This window comes from Bubalus kerabau, chromosome 17 (assembly GCF_029407905.1).
Source record: "Bubalus kerabau isolate K-KA32 ecotype Philippines breed swamp buffalo chromosome 17, PCC_UOA_SB_1v2, whole genome shotgun sequence".
NCBI classification, from domain to species: domain Eukaryota; kingdom Metazoa; phylum Chordata; class Mammalia; order Artiodactyla; family Bovidae; genus Bubalus; species Bubalus kerabau.
In genome coordinates, this window is record NC_073640.1 from 55,223,390 (window position 1) to 55,243,830 (window position 20,441).

General features: G+C 53.2%; 3 protein-coding genes across 19 annotated transcripts; 2 read left to right on the top strand and 1 right to left on the bottom strand.

Moving 5' to 3' along the window:
* Window positions 1–120: 120 nt before the first annotated feature.
* Window positions 121–9,547, top strand: LOC129630913 (phospholipase A2 inhibitor and Ly6/PLAUR domain-containing protein-like). 8 transcript variants are annotated; one of them, XR_008703812.1, is made up of 5 exons: window positions 121–247; window positions 1,527–1,651; window positions 2,900–3,051; window positions 3,407–3,550; window positions 3,745–3,980. XR_008703812.1 is itself a non-coding variant. In XM_055551515.1 (4 exons), the coding sequence occupies exons 1-4, from the start codon at window positions 178–180 to the stop codon at window positions 9,389–9,391; spliced, it is 408 nt and encodes a 135-aa protein (XP_055407490.1). In that variant the 5' UTR covers window positions 121–177; the 3' UTR covers window positions 9,392–9,547. The 8 variants fall into 8 exon arrangements, 4 of the variants coding, with proteins under 4 accessions (XP_055407490.1, XP_055407488.1, XP_055407489.1 ...); XR_008703810.1 differs by having other exon boundaries at window positions 1,527–1,643; window positions 3,742–3,980; XR_008703809.1 differs by having other exon boundaries at window positions 1,527–1,643.
* On the bottom strand, window positions 8,445–16,280 carry IRGQ (immunity related GTPase Q). Of its 3 annotated transcripts, none has more exons than XM_055551501.1 (3): window positions 16,139–16,280; window positions 15,103–15,634; window positions 8,445–13,759 (listed from the first exon to the last, which is right to left on the bottom strand). In XM_055551501.1, exons 2-3 carry the CDS (start codon window positions 15,630–15,632, stop codon window positions 12,421–12,423), a joined length of 1,869 nt encoding a protein of 622 aa, XP_055407476.1. In that variant the 5' UTR covers window positions 15,633–15,634; window positions 16,139–16,280; the 3' UTR covers window positions 8,445–12,420. The 3 variants fall into 3 exon arrangements, with proteins under 3 accessions (XP_055407476.1, XP_055407474.1, XP_055407475.1); XM_055551499.1 differs by having other exon boundaries at window positions 16,094–16,280; XM_055551500.1 differs by lacking the exon at window positions 16,139–16,280 and adding an exon at window positions 15,946–16,078.
* ZNF576 (zinc finger protein 576) lies at window positions 14,611–19,531 on the top strand. Of its 8 annotated transcripts, none has more exons than XM_055551505.1 (4): window positions 14,611–14,700; window positions 16,113–16,273; window positions 17,095–17,195; window positions 18,807–19,531. In XM_055551505.1, exons 3-4 carry the CDS (start codon window positions 17,111–17,113, stop codon window positions 19,232–19,234), a joined length of 513 nt encoding a protein of 170 aa, XP_055407480.1. In that variant the 5' UTR covers window positions 14,611–14,700; window positions 16,113–16,273; window positions 17,095–17,110; the 3' UTR covers window positions 19,235–19,531. The 8 variants fall into 8 exon arrangements, with proteins under 8 accessions (XP_055407480.1, XP_055407481.1, XP_055407484.1 ...); XM_055551506.1 differs by lacking the exon at window positions 14,611–14,700 and adding an exon at window positions 15,101–15,183; XM_055551509.1 differs by lacking the exon at window positions 14,611–14,700 and having other exon boundaries at window positions 16,100–16,118.
* The last annotated feature ends 910 nt before the right edge of the window (window positions 19,532–20,441 follow it).

Genomic DNA, 20,441 nt, shown 5'->3' on the forward strand with positions numbered 1-20,441 from the left:
CCATGTTCCTTTTGGATTCTTGTTCCACCTCCCCCACTCAGAGCTACAGAGACCTACCCTCAGATCTTACATCATCTTTCTTAGCCAGGGGGCAAGGTAAATCCAGACCCTCCCCTTCTCACCTTCTTATAAGATGAGCTCGGGACCTGGGACTGCATCTTCACTCATCCAACCATCATGAAGCCTTACACAAAACCTGAGACTTTCCTGCTAGCCCCCATGCTGCTCTGCACCCTCCTGAGTCTGGGTAAGTGACTAGGGGTCTGGACTCCTGGAATCCTGAAATGAAGACTAATGGGAGAGCATTTAGCCAGGTCCTTGAGGGTGAGGGGGAAAGAGGAGGTGTCCTGGGAATTCAGATTCATGGAAAAGGCAGAGGGTAAAAGAGAAAGCCTGGGTTCCCATGGGAGGAAGAGTTCAAAAACATGTGGGTTTAAATCTCTGAGAAAGGAAGGGTTTGGATGGGCTCTGCTCCCCTCCCCTCTGACAGTGTCTCAAAATAAAATACCTGAATTCTAGGAATTCAGATAAGAGTATGATTAGAAAAAAGAAAAGTGAGGTGAGGGGGAGAGATTTCCTTTCTCCCAGGACTCTCAGGAGTTCAGGTCCCCAGTGTCTTCTTTCCTTAGATGCAATTCAGGCAACTCCACTTTCCCCAGGACCCAGTTCCCCTGTGTCTGGGCCCCAGTTGCCTCCTCTCTCAGGACCAAGGAGCCAGGCCCTTGTCCTCCTAGTCCTCGATCTTCCTTCTTGACCTGGGTTGCAGATCCCAGCCTCAGGTACCCCTGCCTGAGTGACTATGCTGTCTACCAGACTTAAATGTACCCACAAGGAAGAGGGTCCCACTTCTGAGAATCAGCTGGACCTGAAGGTTCACAGAAGTCCATGAAGGACTTCCTCAGTGGTCCAGTGGTTGAGAATCTGCCTGCCAATGCAGGTGACATGGGTTCGATCCCTGGTCCAGGAATATTCCACATGCCTTGGGCAAACTAAGCCCTCGTGCCACAGCTACTGAGCCCATGCTCTAGAGCCTGTGCTCTGCAACAGGAGGAGCCACCACAAATGAGAAGCCCAAGCACCGCAATGAGAGAGTAGCCCCCACTCACTACAACTGGAGAAACACCCACAGGAAGCAAGGACAACCCAAAATAGCCTAAAATAGAAAAAAGAAAATTAAAGGATAAAAAAAAAAAAAACGCATGGAAACCTTCAGCAGGACTCCTTACTATTCTCCAGCTTTCTCAGAGGGCCCTAGTGTCCAAATTCCCCAACCCTGTAAGTAGGTAAACTTGCTCCTTGATGGAGTTGCTGTCCACCCCTTGAAGCAGCCTTGCTGGCGGCAATCTAGTGTATCTGATGGAACTTCAGATAGTTCCCTGTTCAGCGGCTAATGTCCCTCTTGTGAATAACCAGGGAGACACCTTTCCCTCTTCCTTCAGACCCTCCACCCCATCCCCTTCTGGACTCAGAAGTCATGGCCCAGGGACCACACCACTTGGACTAGAGCCTCTCTCTCTATACCTCAGGGTACCCACTAAGCCGTGAGGTGTGTATCAGGGATGGAGCCATATGCATTGGAGAAACGAAGACATGCGCCCAGGACGAGGACACCTGCATCGTCATCACAACTGAGACTAACAATAGTAAGAGGGTAGGGAATAGCGTCAGATCCTGGGGAGGTGGGGGGTGCTTTCAGGGTATCAGATACTACCATGCTCTGGGAGGAACCTTTGAGTGAAGAAGGGGCGAGAAAGAGGGAAAGGAGGAAAGAGAATCCAGTGGAATGACAGAAACCACTGTTGCCAAGGATTTCTGAAAATGAGACTCCAAAGACATGATGGGGGAGGGGCAGATATAGAGAATTTCTTAGGCAAGAAGGGATTAGGAAAGGACACAGGGGAAGAGTGAAATCCCTGGTGGGGGGCGGGAATCTAATATGCAAAAGGTGTAGGGGTGGGTGTAGAGAAGACGGGTGAGTTGCAAAGAATGTGATTAGGTTGACTCTGTAATCAGGCATAGCCCACCAGGCTCCTCTGTCCGTGGGATTTTCCAGGCAAGAATACTGGAGTGGCTTGCCATTTCCTCCTCCAGGGGATCTTTCCAACCCAGGGATTGAACCAGTATTTTGTGTCTCCTACATTGGCAGTGGGGGTTTTTACCACTGCACCACCTGGGAAGCCCCAGTATTGGAACAGAGAGAGAGACAGAGAGAGATAAGGACAGATAATCCAAGGACTCAGTCCATGAGTTTGCAAAGAGACAGACAGGACTGAGCACCCACCCACCCAAGCTCTTGGGGTACAGAGCAGAAACCCTAGGGCTGGAGGAGACCAACTTTGGTGGGAGGGGGAAGGCCAGGGAGACTGGAAGAGACCATTTCAGGCAAGACCTGAGAGTAGCCAAGAAAGGCAGCAAGAGATCATAAGTAGGAAGTCTGGGGAGTGACCCTGGGAAATCTTAGACGAAGAAGGAGACGGGTGTTACAGGGTGGTGGCTGAGGGCTGCATCCTAGGATATGGTGGAAGGAATTCCAGGGGGCAGGGAAGGGCTGAAGGCTGGAAGAGACCATTTCACACAGGTCTGGGGGTAGTCATAGGTGACCTACCTAGAAAAGACCTCTCCAGGTGTGACCTTTAGAGAATGGCAGTGAGGTGGCTGTGGAGCTGAAGGGACCACTCAGGAGAGACCAACACAGCCAGGGGCGAAGGGAGGAAGGGTTGGGTTCAATACTCAACCCTCCAGGCCTTGCCCCAGACAGATAAGGGTATATGACTTTGGGGAGATGGAAGAGGCCTCTCTAGACAGCAGTGGGCTGGGGAAGCTGTAAGGTGATGGAAATACCCCAGGACCAGGGTCCAGACCAGGACTCCTGAGTCCTCTGTCCACCCTCATGATGCAGAGGGCTCCGTGGACGTGACCAGCTACAAGGGGTGCTCAAAATCCAGCGAGTGTGACCCGGGATTCCTCTCCATCACTGTGGCTCCGGAGAACACATGGGGTCCAACACGTGCTGCTGCCAGAGCGATGGCTGCAACCACAATCCCCTGCCTGGTAAGCCCCAGCTGAGCCCCACGGCTAGAGTCCCTCCCTGCCCACCCCTCCCCCACCAGAGCCATCTGTGAGCACCTGTCACTGACCTGCGCTGTCACCAGGCAAGCGTCTTCCTTGCGCTGAGCCTTGGTTTCTTCTCCCGTAAACTGCAGTGACTAAGACTCCATGCTCCCTATGCAGGGGTTGGATCCCTGGTCAGGGAACTCGATTCCACAGGGCGCAACTAAGATCCAGTCAAATAAATATTATTTTCTAAAAATGCAGTGCCAGTTAGTGACCGGTGTCCCCGTGCTGGTTGTGAAGTTGGAAAGGACTTAATGTCCCCGTGCACCTTACCCTCCACCCTCCTCCCCAGCATTCAGGAGAAATCTGACAGAGAATGGCCTTCGGTGTCCTTCCTGCTCCACCTTCCTCAAGGAAACATGTACCCCGACTGAGGAAACGTTCTGTTTGGGTGAAGAAACCCGCTGTGTCACCATGACTGGCCTCAGGCACCCTGGTGAGGGGCACCTGGATTTCAGGAGGAGGGCACAGGGTTCCCAGAGGGTCCCAGAACTGGAGCCTCATTATTCCAGATTCTTAGGGAGAAAGTGGCTCCAGAGAAATGGAGGAAGGTGGCTGGGGCATGACCCCTGGATTGGGAGCGGGGAGGCATTGGAGATCCTGATTCTAGTCTGAAATCCTCTCCAGCAGGTGTCAAATTTGCTTCCCAGGGATGTGCTATGGAGAACGCCTGCCACATCAAGCCTGGGACCCTGGTGCCCTCAGGCTCTCATTTGCTGACCATCAACAAGATCAGCTGTCTTCCAAGCCCCCAGGCTTCTGGCAAAGCTGAGTGAAGAACTGAGGCCCATGTAGTGTTTGGTCTCCATTCCTTCTCAGCTATAGCTTCCCACGTGTCTATAAATTAAACGAATCAACAGAACAAGGCTGAGTCTTTGTGCTGTGATGCATTTCAGGGAGATGGGATGCAAAAAGCAGGGGTCTCAACCCTGTCGAACCCCCTCTTTGGAATGAGGAGAGGGAAGATGCTACCTTTTGTTAAGGGATTACTTCCTGCTGGGTCCCTGTGCTAAGTGTTTTCCACGAGAGAGCTCATTTCATAATCACAACTCTGTGAGGTTGAAAGTATTGTCCCCATTTTACAGAGGAACAAACTGAGGCACGGATTGTGGTGTCACTTGCCTTTGGTCAAACAGTTGGGAGCGTCAGACTCCAGAGTGCATGATCACCTCTCCCGGTTAACCTCTTTTTGCCTCAGTTTCATGTTTGTAAGTGGTGGATATTAATATTTATAACCTCACAGAGCTATTTGAATGGTCAAATGAAAGAAAACTAAAAAAGGACTTAGTGCAGTGCCTAGCACCTTAAAGGGGGCTCTCCTGGTTGCTCAGATGGGAAAGAATCTGCCTAATAATGCAGGAGAGGCAGGTTTGATCCCTGGGTTGGGATGATCCCTGGAGGAGGGCATGGCGGCCCCAGCATTCTTGCCTGGAGAATCCCATGGGCAGAGGAGCCTCGCGGGCTGCAGTCCATGGGGTCACAAAGAGTTGAACACAACTGAGTGACTGAGTAGAGGCACTAGCACCTTTAAGACAGTGTTGGTTCTGGAGACAATGTGTCTGGCCAAAAGCTACTATCCTAATAGCTGCCACTTACTTACTTAATAGCTGAGTAGGCATTAGTTGGCAGGTGCTAGACCTTGGCGGAGAAGGCAATGGCACCCCACTCCAGTACTTTTGCCTAGAAAATCCCATGGATGGAGGAGCCTGGTGGGCTGCAGTCCATGGGGTCGCTAAGAGTCGGACATGACTGAGCAACTTCACTTTTACTTCTCACTTTCATGCATTGGAGAAGGAGGTGGCAACCCACTCCAGTGTTCTTGCCTGGAGAATCCCGGGTACAGGGAAGCCTGGTGGGCTGCCATCTATGGGGTCGCACAGAATCAGACACGACTGAAGCGACTTAGCAGCAGCAGCAGCAGCAGACCTTGGCATCTATCAGGATAGACTGAATTATGCTAAGGTAACAAAGAAGTCCCCAAACTCAGTGGTTTAAAACAACAATGTTGTGTTACTGACAAAGGTCTATATAGTCAAAGCTATGGTTTTTCCAGTAGCCATGTATGGATGTGAGAATTGGATCACAAAGAATGCTGAGCGCCAAAGAACTGATCCTTTTGGAGTGTGCTATTGGAAGAAACACAAGCTGGAATCAAGATTGCCGGGAGAAATATCAATAACCTCAGATATGCAGATGACACCACCCTTATGGCAGAAAGTGAAGAGGAACTAAAAAGCCTCTTGATGAAAGTGAAAGTGGAGAGTGAAAAAGTTGGCTTAAAGCTCAACATTCAGAAAATGAAGATCATGGCATCCGGTCCCATCACTTCATGGGAAATAGATGTGGAAACAGTGGAAACAGTGTCAGACTTTATTTTTCTGGGCTCCAAAATCACTACAGATGGTGACTGCAGCCATGAAATTAAAAGATGCTTACTCCTTGGAAGGAAAGTTATGACCAACCTAGATAGTATATTCAAAAGCAGAGACATTACTTTGCCAACAAAGGTTCGTCTAGTCAAGGCTGTGGTTTTTCCTGTGGTCATGTATGGATGTGAGAGTTGGACTGTGAAGAAGGCTGAGTGCCGAAGAATTGATGCTTTTGAACTGTGGTGTTGGAGAAGACTCTTGAGAGTCCCTTGGACTGCAAAGAGATCCAACCAGTCCATTCTGAAGGAGATCAGCCCTGGGATTTCTTTGGAAGGAATGATGCTAAAGCTGAAACTCCAGTACTTTGGCCACCTCATTTGAAGAGTTGACTCATTGGAAAAGACTCTGATGCTGGAAGGGATTGGGGGCTGGAGGAGAAGGGGACGACAGAGGATGAGATGGCTGGATGGCATCACTGACTCGATGGACGTGAGTCTGAGTGAACTCCGGGAGTTGGTGATGGACAGGGAGGCCTGGAGTGCTGTGATTCATGGGGTCGCAAAGAGTCGGACACGACTGAGCGACTGATCTGATCTGATCTGATTGGAAAAATCTCTTCAGAGTCTCTTGACTGCAAGGAGATCAGACCGGTCAATCCTAAAGGTAATCAACCCTGAATATTCATTGGAAGTACTGATGCTGAAGTTCCAATACACTGGTCACCTGATGTGAAGAACTGACTCACTAGAAAAGACTGATGCAGGGAAAGATTGAAGGCATGATGAGAAAGGGACAACAGTGGCTGAGATGGTTTGATGGCATCAATGACTCAATGGACATGAGTTGAGCAAGCTCCTGGAGATGGTGAAGGACAGGGATGTCTGGAGTGCTGCAGTCCACGATGATGCAAAGAGTTGGACACAACTGAGTGACTGAACAAGAACATTAGTCAATTAACGCTATGATAATGTTGTATAACAAACCATCCCCAAACTGAGACTTGTAACAAAATGCGTTCTGCTTCTTCTGGTTTGTAGGTATCTAGGGCGGCTCTGTTTCAGGTTATGAACTTGTGGGTTTCGCTCCAGTTTGGGAGAGGGACTCTAGTTCTCCTCCATGGGGTTTCAGTCTTCTGGGATCTGTGGCTCCCTGGCTAATATCTTTCTCATGGCAGATGACAGGGACAGAAAGCCCAAGTGCACCAAAGGTCCCTGAGGAGGTTGGGGATGCTAACATTCCATGGAGTAAAGTAAATCATATGGTTTAAAGCCAACCTCAGTAGAGTAGGGAAGGATGCTCCTCCTTCCATGGCCCTAGTGAACCCCAGGGGGAGAGGCGGAAGAAGAGCAGTCTGGCCCCCTTTGGCCCCACCCCCACCCCTGCCAGACAAGTTTCGTAACCAACATGATCTCTTAGGGTCATGAACTGAAAATGATCCACTTTATCTTCACAACCACTCCTTGTGATAGGCACTATTATTCTCAACCCTGTTTTCAGAAAAACCTGAGGTTCAGAGAAGGAACATCACATTGGACATCACCATGCAGCTAAAAAGTGACAGAGGTTAAGATTTTAATCACTGGGTCCTGTTGAGAGGGAGAAAGAGACCACATCTCAGAGAGGGGACACGCCTGTATCAGTTATCCATCCTTTGCTATATAACAAGCCCCTCCAAACCTCACTTAGAATAATTGCCTATATAAACATATTTATATAGTTTTATTTACTTGGTTGTATTGGGTCTTAGTTGCAGCTCACAAGGCCTCCATCGACTCTTGCAGGATCTTCCTTGCAGAGCATGGACTCTGTAGCTGCAGCTCACAGGCTCAGTTGCTCTGCGCCATGTGGGATCTTAGTTCCCCCACTAGGGACTGAACTTGAATTCCCTGCATTGCAAGGCAGATTCTTTTTCTTTTTTTTTTTTAAAAGAAAACTTATTTATTTGGTTTACATAAATTTGATTACTTTTTAAAGAAAATTTGTTTGGCTGTACCAGGTGTTAGTTCTGGCATGTGGAGTCTTTAGTGATGGTATTGGAAACCTTTAGCTGTAGCATGTGAACCCTCAGTTGTGGATTGTAGGATCTAGTTTTGACCAGGGATCAAATCTGGGCCCCCTGCACTGGCAGCGCAGCCATGCAGGACCCCTTTTGTGGCACATGGACGCTCTAGTTGTAGCTCCCAGGATCAGATGATCAGTGGCATCTGGGAACTTGTTACCCCCCAGGGATTGAACTTCAATCCTCTGCATCGCAAGGCAGATTCATAACCACTGGACCACCAGAGAAGCCTCTAGAATAACTGTCTTGTATTTACCTCATTCCATGGGTAGGCAATTTGGTCTAGGATCAGCTGGAGGATGGCTCAGCTGCCGGTCAGCTAGGCAGCTCTCTTTCAGAGGGCCAACACTAATTGGGGTGTCCTGGCTGACTGGGCCACATGTTATCTAATCGCCGTGCAGGTTAGCCTGGACTTCCCCATGTGGTCATGGTGGCAGGGGTCCCCAGGGCAGCAAGAGAGATCATCCCAATCCATGAGCACTTGTCAAGCTTCTGCTTGCATCACATTTGCTGTGAGTCCAGTAGTCAAGCAGATCCAAAGACCAGGTCTAAAGTCAGAAGGGTCTATCCAAGGCCATGGCTGCAGAAATGCTGAACAGACTGGGGGCATTAATGGGCCACGCTAGTTCTAGAGTTAAGAAGTTTACTATCACAGCCCCCAAGGTTAAACAATTATTAGGCCACCCCACCTCCTCCAGGGTGGCAAAACTCTTAAAGTCACTGGACTGCAGCCCAGGGAATTCTGTCCTGCACACATCCCCACCATCCCTCCTCTCCAGGGACCCAGGAGGCCTCACCGTTGGACCCCTCCTCCATCAGACACAGGGGTCTAGGCTTCCAGTTGACAGTCAGAATCCCAAGCATCTTCCCCCTCCTCTGAAACCAGCAATGAACAGACACACAATGGAATTTCTACTTTTTTATTCACGCCTCCAAAAAGCACCACACACAGGTCAACCCACCCTTGAGTCTCCCGGCTTCATGGCTCCTCATCTCAATGGACACAAGTCTATCATTATCCAGACAAGTAGGAAATTCATCTAAGTTGATGAGGCTCTGTTCCTCCTCTGCTTCTGGCGATGGCAACACCAAGATTCATCATAGGTTTCCTAGAATTTCTGCCTTCAAGGGCCTTCCAGCCTGCAGATGCCATGTAGGCTCACCCTGAAGGCAGCCAGTTGTCCTTCCACAAGTGAGTCTTCAGTCTTTTCTGTTTGGATGCGCCCAGAGACCGATGCCTCGCTGGCAGCTTACTGCTTCCAGAGCCTAAAGTTCAATCCCTTTAAAGGTCATGATTTAAAAGGCAACCACTCCCAAAAGACAGTCGTTGACCCCCAAGGGTGCCAAAACACAACTACTTAAACACAATCAGCACACTCTACGAGGGACAGTGACACAAGAAAACAAAACTGGGTCTTGCTTTCTCAGAGTCAATCTCAGGCAGGAGTCCTCTTGGCGGGAGGGCAGAGAAGCATAGGGTAGAGATGTCAGACAGGGCCAAGTCAGAGATGGTGTCAGAGAGGTGGGCACCCTGAGCAAAGGCACAGGGATGAGACTAATGTTTGAGGGCTTCCAGGAGGGGCTGCAAGTCTATTACTGTACACAAGAGAGAACAGGGTACAAACGTGTCTACATGGAATGCTCAGGACAACCCTGCGGGTAGATTCCACTTGATGACTCACTTGCAAAAGGCCACCCTTATAGTCAAAGGGCTGTCTGGCCCTTGGGCAATGCAGACAGAATTCCTGGTGATACTAAGGTTGTTGTTTTTTTTCTCCAGTGCTGTGTCTACTCACCATGTTTGTGGTGCAACGGGGGAAAAGTTTACCTGCAACTTACTTCTCATTAATTTAGAAAATGCTTCTCATCTTCATTATTGGAAAACTATTCAACATCACTGGGACAGCGTGGGTATAGGAATCGACTTCTTCAAATGTAAGTTTCATGAAATCTAAATAGAGGTCGAGTATTTCTGATCTGAATTGAGATGTGCTACAGAAATACACACCAGATTTCAAAGACGTAGCATAAAAAAGTGTTTTCCTATATTGATTACATGTTGAAATAATATTTTGGATATATTGACGTGAGATGTTAGAATTGGTGTCATCTGTATCTGTTCCCTTTTCCTTTTTCAATGTGGCTACTAGAATACTTGAAGCTACCTGTGTGGCTCATGAGCTTCCCAGGTGGCTTAGGGGCCAAGAATCTACCTGCCAATGCATGAGACGCAGGTTCAATCCCTGGGTCGGGAAGATCCCCTGGAGAAGGAAATGGAGACCCACTCCAGTATTCTTGTCTGGAAAATTCCATGGACAGAGGGGCCTGGTTGGCCGCAGTCCCTGGGGTTGCAGAGTCAGACAACTGAGTGATGAAACATGTGGCTGATGTTCTGTTTCTACTGGACTGGCTGTTCTGTGTGTTCCTGCTTCTGCCCATGGCATGCAGGCTTGATGCAGAGGCTTGAACCACAGTTGAGGTGGGGAGACAGTGTTGTGCTGGGTATCATAGAGATGGATGAGGAACATTTTCCTAAGGCTGAAAGAGCTTTGAGCACAGTGCCTGGAGCCATTCAGTATAGTGCGAAGTGCTTTCCCCCTATCTGGGCTACCTCAACTTCGATGGGACAAATTGTGCCAGTGGTGGGAATTCTAGTTAGACCTGGGGGTACCACCCCTTAGCTACCTGCCCCTCAGACTGGTTACGCTTGTCTTCAGCTGTCAAAGGAAATGGGGTCTCGCAAGTGTTTATGCTCATTCTCCAGCCCTTTCCTTTCACGGATGGGAACACAAGGCACTGGCTCAGGTCACCCAGAGTGACATGGCAAAGCCGTGCTGGCTGCCCGGGCCCCCTGACCTCTGACAGGTGTCTCCTCTCCTAGGAGATGCTTGTTTCTCCTCCATCTCCCACCTTTTCCCTGTCTCGGGGCAAGAGGCTGACGACCTAAATCCCAGCCCTAGTTCTGCCACTGATTAATGAATTAAATATTTACTAAGCCCCTTCTGTATGTCAGGCACTATTTGAGGGGCTGAGGGTACCGCATGGGGATAACAGCCAATACACAGGTAAATAAATAATTTTCTAAAATCATAATTGCTGCAAGGAAAAGAAAAAAAACCTCAGTGGAGATGAATAATAAGGGTTGGATGTGAGCTACTTCGGTTATAATGGTCAGGAAAGGTCCCTCTTGAGGGGACATTTGTGCTGAGATCTGATTGGCAAGTAGATCTGGGAGCAGAGCATTCTGGGCAGAAATAACGGAAACTATAAAGGTCCTGAGGCATGACCCCAGGTGGCCCACTCAAGCATCAGAAGGAAGATGAGGATGAGAGGGGGCAGGAAATGAAAAGAGGCAGGGAGGAACCTTGCCGTGTGCTGTTGGGCCTAGAGCCTGCCCTCTCTGTGCTTTGCTTTCCCCATCTAACGTAACAGAGATTCTGCTGGATGGCCTCTCAGCTGTGCTCCCCCCAACCCCCCAACCACCACCCCGCCCCATTCTCTCTCTTTTTGGCATTAAAGAGTTCTGTGACTTGTCGCTTCTCCTCTACTGGTAGCTGGCAGCCTAGAACATCCCAGGCACTGTGGTTTCTGCCTTTGCCTCCCTGCGACACATTCCCATGGGCTGGAACACCTGCCCGGATGTTCTGTGGGCCCCTGGCTCACTGAGGCCTTCTCTGTGTCTCTCTTGGGGACACCTGAGGTAGCCACACGGAAGTGTTTGGATTAGTCCAGCAGTACAGCTGTGTTTCCTAAAAGGCGGGTATACAAAATAGCAAGGCCAGAAATGGTTCAGGCTTAATGACAGAAGAAACCAAGACCCAAGAACGATAGAAACCCCTAAGGGAGAGCGGGATAGAGTCCCCAGAGAGCCCCATAATTGCCCAGCACCTGAAAATGGGGTCAGTCACATCCCCTTCCAGTCAAACTCAGAGGAGGGGAGCCACCAGAATCCAAATCCATTAGGGATTCTGGGGAGTTCCCTCTGAGGGATGGGTTCCCGCCCTTCCACAGTCAGAAAGCCTCATTCCTGGTCTCTGGCTACTCCCCAGCCCAACCATGCCCAGAACACTCTTGCTTCCTCTCGTGTTTTGTGGTACCATCCTCCTCCCAACAGTGGGGAAAGAAATCTGCGCCCCCAAACTTCTGGAGGGGCAAATATTACACCCCTCCGTTTCCCAAGACCACAGGGTCTCCAGCTCTCTCACACAGCACCCGATTCCCTCCTCTACATGGATATCTTCCACCACCCATGAATTAGAAAGCAAAGACCTCAGCCCTCTGGGGAGCTAGGCATTCTGAGAGTCCAGAGAACCGTCCTTCCCCCACCCCCAGAAACCTAGATCTTATATACCTTTGTGGCTCAGAAGCCCAAGATTTCAGCTCCCTGGGGAACCCAGACCACCCCTCCTCCGTGTCAGAATCCCTAGTGTGAAGGAGACCGCCTTCATCAGCAATCAGGGCGTCCACCTCCTCCTCCGCAGGGGGACTAGACACCTATTAGATCTAGTTTCTACTCTTGAGAGACCAAGATAGCCCCCTTCCAGGAGTCCAAACCCTCAACTCCTTTGAGGAGTTCCATAGTTTGATGGTCCCCAGAGAAATCAGGAGTCCCGTCCTCAGAACTCTATTTCCCTTCAGGACCCAGGAATCCTGGTGACCAGACTCCAACCCCTAGTCAGAGCCCTCATTCCCTTCAAGCACCCAGAATTCTGACTGGCGGACCCCTCCCTCTGCGATATCTCAGGCCCAGACATCCCATGCTAGAGTCTGGACCCCGTGCCCTCTCCCTCTCACCGGGTCTTGAGTCCTCCGGCCCTGGCAGAGCCAGGCAGCTGGGGCCCAGGGCACACCCGGAAGCCCCGGCCCTCAGCTCAGCTCTCACTGCGCAGGCACCTGCGGCGCCAGCACTGCCTCGGCGTCCGCGCGCATCTCGTCCAGCGCCTGCAGCAGGACGCCGTGCGCCGCGCGGTAGCCCAGGCCCCCGGTGGCCGCAGCGCCGCCCGCCGGCCACAGGAAAGAGAGCGCGCCCAGCGCAGCGCCCCCGGCGGTGCCCTCGCCTGCCCATGAGCCCAGCCTCGCCTCCACTTCGGCTCGCGTCACCGGGCCCGGGAAGCGCGTCCGCTTGGCCAACTCCCCGGGAGCCAGGCCCAGCGCGCGCTCGCGTCGGGCCAGCGCCGCGGGTTCGAGCCCCAGCGCCCGCCGCCACTCTGCTAGCTGACCCCGCAGGAGCGCCACGTCGCACGCCCAGCCCAGACCTGGGACTGGGGCCGCCGCCGCCGCCAGGCTAGCCAGCAGGGCCGGCCGCCACGCCCCGGCCCGCAGCGCAGCAGCCTTGGTCCGGGCCGCGCGGGGAGATGCGGGCGGCAGCGCGAGCAGCAGCGCCCCCGCCTGGGCCGCGGGGAGCGCGCGCCGCAGCCACTCGCACAGCCCCGGGAGCCCGCCCGGCCTCAGCGGGAACACGGGCGGCGGCGCCTCCTCTAGCACCTCCCAGGTTTCGTCCTCGGGGCTCAGGGCAGCCGCGCGCTCCGAGTCCCCGCTGCCGGATTTCTTCGTGCTGACGCCCACTGGCTGCAAACTCTCCGTGCCTGCTTCCTCTGAACCTTCCCCACCGCCTCCCTTTTGCAATCTGGGGCCGCGGTTCTCCTTTCCATCACTGCGGGCATTCTCAAACCCCTCTCCGTCTGCGTTCTCTAAGCTCTCGCTGCCAGACTTCTCTGCCTTTTCCTCTTCTTCCAGAGACTCTGGGTCCTCGCCCTCGCCATCTGTTCGCACACAGACCAATGGTGTATCCGGTAGCACCAAGGGCCGGACCTGGGCCCAGTCCTTCTCAGTGGGTGCCCCAGGGGTGACGAGGATGAGAGCGTCGTAGTGGGTGGTCGGGTACGGGGCGACGGTGGTGTCCGCGGAGCTCAGAGGCACGCTCCAGAGCACCACGTTGGGGCGCTCTGGGGTCGGGTAGGGCGTGGGCCCCGCAGGCGCTGCAGCAGGCACTGCACCCGGATCTTCAGGATCTAACCCGAGGAGCACGTCCAACACAAGGCCCACGTCAGCCCTACCGGCCACGGCCAGGTCCAGGCGTGCGCTGCCCAGTCGCTCCAGGCCGGCCCGAACCCACGACAGGGCCGCCTCCAGGCCCCCAGTCTCAAAGGCCTCCCGCACAGCCTCCAACTCTGCAGCGCCCAATACCTCGAAGCCATCCTGAGCTGGTGGAAGGAGCCTGCGGGGACAGGGAGGGATGGGGTCAAGGGCAGAAGAGGGGCTGGAGAGCTAGCCTAGGGGGTCCGACCAGGCTAAAATGACAAGGTGGAGTTTGAAAGGGAGGGGCACCGATGCTAGGAAGGAAAGTAAAATGGCTAAGTCGTGTGGACTCTGCGATTCCATGGACTGTAGCCTACCAGCCTCCTTCGTCCATGGAATTTTCCAGGCAAGAATACTGGAGTGGGTTGCCATTTCCTTCTCCAGGGGATTTTCCAACCCAGGGACGGAACCCAGGTCTCCATCATTGCCTAAAGTAAGGGAGGGACTGCTGGGTTGAAATCTGGCTTCCAACAGAGCTGAAAATGGGGAACCGGCTAAGTCTCCCCGGGGGTTACACTCTTTGGGAGCTGGGCTTTCCAAAGGACCTGCAGGATTAAGAAAAGGCCATGCTGAGTGGGGCAAAACTCACAGAGAGTGAGCCTTAGGGCAAAAGAATCCCGAATGGATTGAGGGACTAAAAGAAAATCGTGGACTAAATGCTCTAGGTGGGCAAGGTCACCAAGGGCGCTCTTTCTTGAACAGAGGTGTTGGCAGGAGTGTAAAGTCCAATGAGGGGAGAAGCCTCATTTAATAGTGGGGCCTTAGCAAGGGCGTGGGGCTAAGGAAAAAAGAAGGGTGGTGGGCTTGGAGCTGCTGCCCCTCCCCGAGGCTCTTTCAACCTCTACAAAAGGAGACCAGGCCGCTTAGGGTGGGGCGGGGGGAGGGGGGAGGAGAGAAAAGACAGGAGATAGCCCGCGGGTGGGTACAGAAAGAAAAGGGAGGGGATTAGAGAAACGAAATGGGGGAGGGCCCCCTAAGCGACAAAGCTCACTGAGGGTGTGGCTCTCCGGAGACTGCGATCCCTTGAGAACCAAGCAGATGGTGAGGAGGAAAGTGAAGACTGGAGAGTGGAGTCTTCGGGTACAAATTTCACGGGGATCACGTTTGGATGCAGCCCTCCTTCACACCTTGGCTTGGGGGCAGTGTTTGGGCTTTAGGTCCGGGCCCCTCCCAGAATTCTGGCAGGGTAGCGGGACTTTTGACCTCAGAGTGCTAGCAGGAGCAGGCTGGATGACAGGTTGGGACTTCCAGCTGATCCTTGGATGGGGGCTAGATGACAAAAGCACAGAGCGCTAGCTTGAGGTGGGGCTTCGTGGAGCTCATGACCTGCACTCAAGGGCAGGATCTGGAGCAGGGCTTTCAGCAGATATCGCTTTAAGGTTGGTCCCAAGCTGCGGGCTGACTCAAAGAACACCTTAGGGTGGAGGCATAGAGTAAATAAAGCTCCAGCCTCTTCCACCCTCCCAGAAGCTCTGCGCTTACCTCTGCAGCGCCTCGGCCTGGCTCCGCAGCGCCGCTCGCAGGCGCTCCAGCTCCTCGCAGCCGTCGGTGCTGAGGCAGTCGGTCCGTGGCAGGAAGAGAGCCGCGGCGCCCAACCCGGCGCTGTCCAGCAGGGCCGCGGTCTGATCCCGGGCCTGGGCTTCATTCTGTGACTCCTCGGGTCGGAGATTCCGCACAGCCAGCAGCGGGGTCCCTCGGGCCAGGGCGGCCCGTGCTGCCTCCCCCAGCGCCGGGGCCAAGGGCTCCTCATTGCCCTCCGGGCCTGGCACCACCAGTACCAGCACGTTGGCCTCCGCCGCCCAGGGTCCCGGCTCTGCGGGTGGGCAGCTCAGCTCGCCCAGGAAAAGGCCTGGGCCTGCAGCTCGCAGGCTGGGGAGCCCGGAATCCGGCCGGCCGTCGGGGATCTCGACCGTCTCCACATCTCTGTCGCACAGCGCTGCAATCAGCGCAGATTTTCCGGAGCCCGGAGGCCCCAGGAATAAGACGGTCACGTCACCTCGCGGCGGAGGCATAGCTGGGAAGCAAGGAGAGAGGAAGACCTGGGTCACGGAGCACCCAACCTTATTCTTTTCTAGCTTCCCTACTTCGGTCTCACATTTCAGCCGATTATTCCGTCCCTTTCTTTCGTTCTCGGGTACCACTCCCAGGCAGCCAGAAATCTGGCGCTCAGCCTCTATTCCCCAGGGACCCGGGAGTCCCGTCCGCCCTCCTTCTGGATGGCTTTCCTTTTCCGCTTCAAAAACTCAGAAATTGGCCTCCAGCTCCCAACCCCCTCTGGGATACAGATGTTTTTAACCCCTCACTCCTCCCTTCCAAATCACAAACCGAGCCAACAGCCAGCACAAGGGACGGCGCAGTTGGTAGCAGCTGGTCTGCCCCTGAAAAGCCCCCGCTCTGGGGTCCGGGGACGGAGGCCTAAGAGGCTAGAGCGCCGGGATTCGGGGACGTCCAGACGCTTTCCAGGGGTTCTAACCTGACGTCATTCCCTTTAGGAGGAGGTGTGCCTTGAAAGCCTGACCTCGGGGAGACGGCCCTGTGCGGCGCCTGCGCAGAACGACCGATGGGCGCTCCCCCTCTCTCAGCGGTCGCAGGTCCTAGAACAATGAGGGAGCCAAAGCGCGTGCGCGCCAGAAGCGCCTAACACGCTTGCGCAGTAAGCACCGGTCTGTCAGGCAAGCGTTGCTTGCAACGTCATCATTACGCACCCCAGTGCAGGGAAGGACCCCTCGCATTATTTTGAGGACCGACTTGGTGGGACTGCATCATTGCAGTCGGATGGCAGTCCAAGATCCGGGCTTCGAAAGGCTCATCAGGCGAAAGGCCGTGGAAAGCCTCGGGACTTTGAGACTCGGTGGGCCCTACCCCGTTTCCCTTCGGGTGACGGCGCTGTGACGAGCAACTGACAGGCGCAACGAAAGGCAGCCCCTCTGCTGTCTTGGAGAAAAGCAGAGACCTGGGCTACTGGCCTCGGGAGGGAGCCGAGGGCAGTGCTTGGGGGCAGCGGGTCACAACGGCTGAAAGCGCGCATGGGAAGCGGGGTCTCAGGATGGAATGAGTTTCGGGATGTCAGAGAAAGATGTCTCCCGGGAGGAGGCGGGCTAAAGAGTGGGTACCACTACCTGCCTCAAGACAGGTGGGAGAGAAGGGGATGAGGCTGGTGTCCAAAGATCAGGGGTCCCTGGCTCTGTGTTCAAGGAGTTAGTTTGATGTAGCAGGCATAGGTCAGAGGTCTCACGCAAGTGAGAAGGCGCTAAGAGAAGTCACAAAGCTGAGGAGTTGAATCTTTTGGAAGGTTGAATTCTCTAGTGAGAGCTGTCAGGTTAGAATTCAAAGAGATGTTATGTCATGGAAGTCAAAGACTGGCAAAGTAAGCCTGTCAAAGATCACAGGATTAGCGGGCCCTCTAAATTTGGCTATAGATAAGCGACTTCACTTGATTTACTATTCTGCCATGCGTGCTCCTCTCTTGACCAGAGGGGTCCCAGTCACCATGGAGGACCAGCACTCCAAACAGACCATGGAGCAGCAGGATTCGTCCAAGAAGAGAAGTTCCCGAAGTCCGGGAGGTGACATCTGTGAGTACTGCTGACCAGAGGGTGGGTTGCAGGAGCTGTGATGCTAAAAGGATTTCTATAGCATCTCAGTGTTCAAAGCATTGTGGGGACTTACTCGTTAGGAAGGAACTGTTAATGGTCCCTGATCTGGCCTCTCAGGACCCCGACCCTTGTTACCCTCAGAGGTAACAAGGAGCAGAGCTCTCTGCTCTGTCCACATAAATATGAAAGGGATGCACTTCAGAGGCAGAGTGGCATCCAGAGAGGCTTGGGGTGGGAGAAATGACTGGGAAGAGCAGTGAGCCCCAGTCCCAACCCTGCCCCAGACTTTCAGTGTGCCTTGGACCTCAGTTTCCCTGTCTGTCAAAAGGGGTGGCCACTCCTCACCTCACAGGGCTGGCTGGTATGAGGATTAATGGCAGAAAAGGGGAAAGCTTAATATTAATGAAGATAGCCAATTTGACAGAGAACAGCAACAGCTTCTACTGAATGCTTATTATGTGTTAGGTGCATTCTAAGATTTTAACACTTGTCTCAGTCCGTCCTCCTAACAGACTCTATGAAACTGATAATTATCACTTTCATATGAAGTGAGGGAACTGAGGCAAAGAGAGGTTAAGTATTGATAACAGTGAAAGCCAGTGTCAGCACTCTAGCTGGAGACCACCAGGAACACACGTGGAGTTGAGCAAATCGGGCTTATTGCTCATTGTGCTGAGGAAGCACATACACTGTGGGGCATCTCATAAGAAAGGACTTATTATAGGATCTGGGCTTGTGGTAGGTACATTGGGGAAGGGTTCAAGAAGGGTTTTGCTCTGGATAGAGGCTGCCAGGAAGCAGGGGTTCTTAGATGGCTGGCTCACTTAATAAATCTGACCTAGGAGGAGGGAGGAACAAGGGAACGCTCCAGCTCTGACTGGCCAAGCAGCAGCAGGCACTCACGTAAGCCAGGACAAGGGGCTGTCTGGCCATTTCTCGTGGCCCAGACAATGTTCACGTTTTGTCTGTGTTCAGAACGGCACCATGGCGTGGTCTTGATTCGCCCCAGTCACAGCACGGCCTTGTTTGACAGTGCTCTGTGGAACTGTTTATGCTCGCCAGGAGAATGCCAAGGCCTAGCTGTGCCAGGCCAGCCCCTGGCTGTGGGGTTTCTTCTTTCCCAACAATAATGATTGCAAACCATTGTGTAGCACTATTCTAAACACTATTTATAAGTTCATTCATTTATTCCTTCCAACAACCCTATGAGGTGGATACTAATATAGTGATTACCCCATTTTCCCGATGAAAACAGTTTTTACTTGCCAGGGGAGTCAGTTCCAGGCAGTCTGGCTCCAGAGGCTGTGCCCTAATCATACAGCTGTCAGAAGGGCAGACTGCCTGGGTTCCAGCCCTAACTCCACCATTTCACTTCCCAGCCTCATGACAGTCAGCAAGTTGCCTAACCTTTTGCAGCCTCGGTCTGCTCATTCACAAAACAGGTCCAGTAAGGCTGCCGTCCAGGCCTGGCATAGCACCTGGCACAGAGTGAGTCCAGTCCTGCATGCTGGTTGTCGGCATGATTCTGGGGCTGGGAGAGGCCCTCGCCACACCTGCTGGCCTCTCCCAACCTCTCCCCCACGTCCTCAGGCCACCTGGGGGCCCTGCAGTGCACCCGCTGCCTCATCACCTTCGCCGATTCCAAGTTCCAGGAGCGCCACATGAAGCGGGAGCACCCAGCGGACTTCGTGGCCCAGAAGCTGCAGGGGGTCCTCTTCATCTGCTTCACCTGCGCCCGATCCTTCCCCTCCTCCAAGGCCCTGATCACCCACCAGCGAGGCCACGGACCAGTGGCCAGGACCTCCCAGCCGGCTGCACCCATCACCACACCGCCCACCTTCCCCTGTCCCGACTGTGGCAAGACCTTCGGGCAGGCTGCTTCTCTGAGGCGGCATCGCCAGGCACACGAGGCCTGCACCCTTCCTGGCCCCTTTGCCTGCACCGAGTGTGGTCAGGACTTTGCCCAGGAAGCAGGGCTGCACCAACACTATATCCGGCACGCGCGCGGGGAGCTCTGAGAGTAGCTTACTCCCGCCCCAGGGCCATGGGAGCTCTGTGGCTGGTGGGATGCACGTCTGATATGGGATGGGAGCCTTGGACTTTCCTCCCTGGAAAGGCAAAGGACTCTTGATAAACAGGACCCAGAAGATGCTCATTTGGAGCTTCAGTCTCTGGAGGACACAAAAGCCTTCAGGGAAACCAGTCAAATCAGACAATAATGAGATCTATTGTTTTAAAAAGAAATTAACAGGAAAGAGGGAAAACTGTTATTTGTATCTCCCTCATCCCCAATTAAATAGTTTGAAATTGCAACTAGCTGCAGATTGTGTAACCACCTTTAATTCATCCCAGATGGATGCTGTGGGGCTGTAGGAGCCGAGTGACTGGATTTGGGCCTGACTGGGGGCAGGGAAAGTGAGGCATTGCCCACCTGTAACGCCACCACAGCACAGGTCCCACACATGGAGCGACTTGGGCCTTTGGGGATGGGACAGCAAAGTCAGAGTCTGTACTGAGTCATGTGGGGGTTGCAATCTGAGCTAGTGTCTCTTCCCACCCCCCTGCCAGTCTTTCCCACTCAAGGAGGGGCCACGGCATTGGACAGCTCTGCCCCCCTTCTCCCCAGATGCTGCTGCTGCTGCTAAGTCACTTCAGTCGTGTCCAACTCTGTGTGACCCCATAGAGGGCAGCCCACCAGGCGCCCCCGTCCCTGGGATTCTCCAGGCAAGAACACTGGAGTGGGTTGCCATTTCCTTCTCCAGTGCATGAAAGTGAAAAGTGAAAATGAAGTTGCTCAGTCGTGTCTGACTCTTAGCGACCCCATGGACTGCAGCCTACCAGGCTCCTCCGTCCATGGGATTTTCCAGGCACGAGTACTGGAGTGGGGTGCCATTGCCTTCTCCGGCTGACTTACTGTTTAAATAATTTTATGTACCATTCTGGTCATGGATTATTTTCTATATGTGTAGGTGACATGGCATGAATAAACTAACAGAAATAGTATCTAAAAACAAAAGATCCGTGGGACTTCCCTGGCGGCCCAGTGGTTAAGACTCTGCACTTTCAATGCAGGGGACATGGGTTTTCAATCCCTGGTTGGGGAACCAAGATCCCACATGCCTCACAATGTAGTCGAAAGATTAAAAAACAAAAGGTCCACATTAAACTGTCTAAGCACAGAACTCTGGCTTTCAAGCAGGAATTCCCAGAGAACAGAAGGGCACA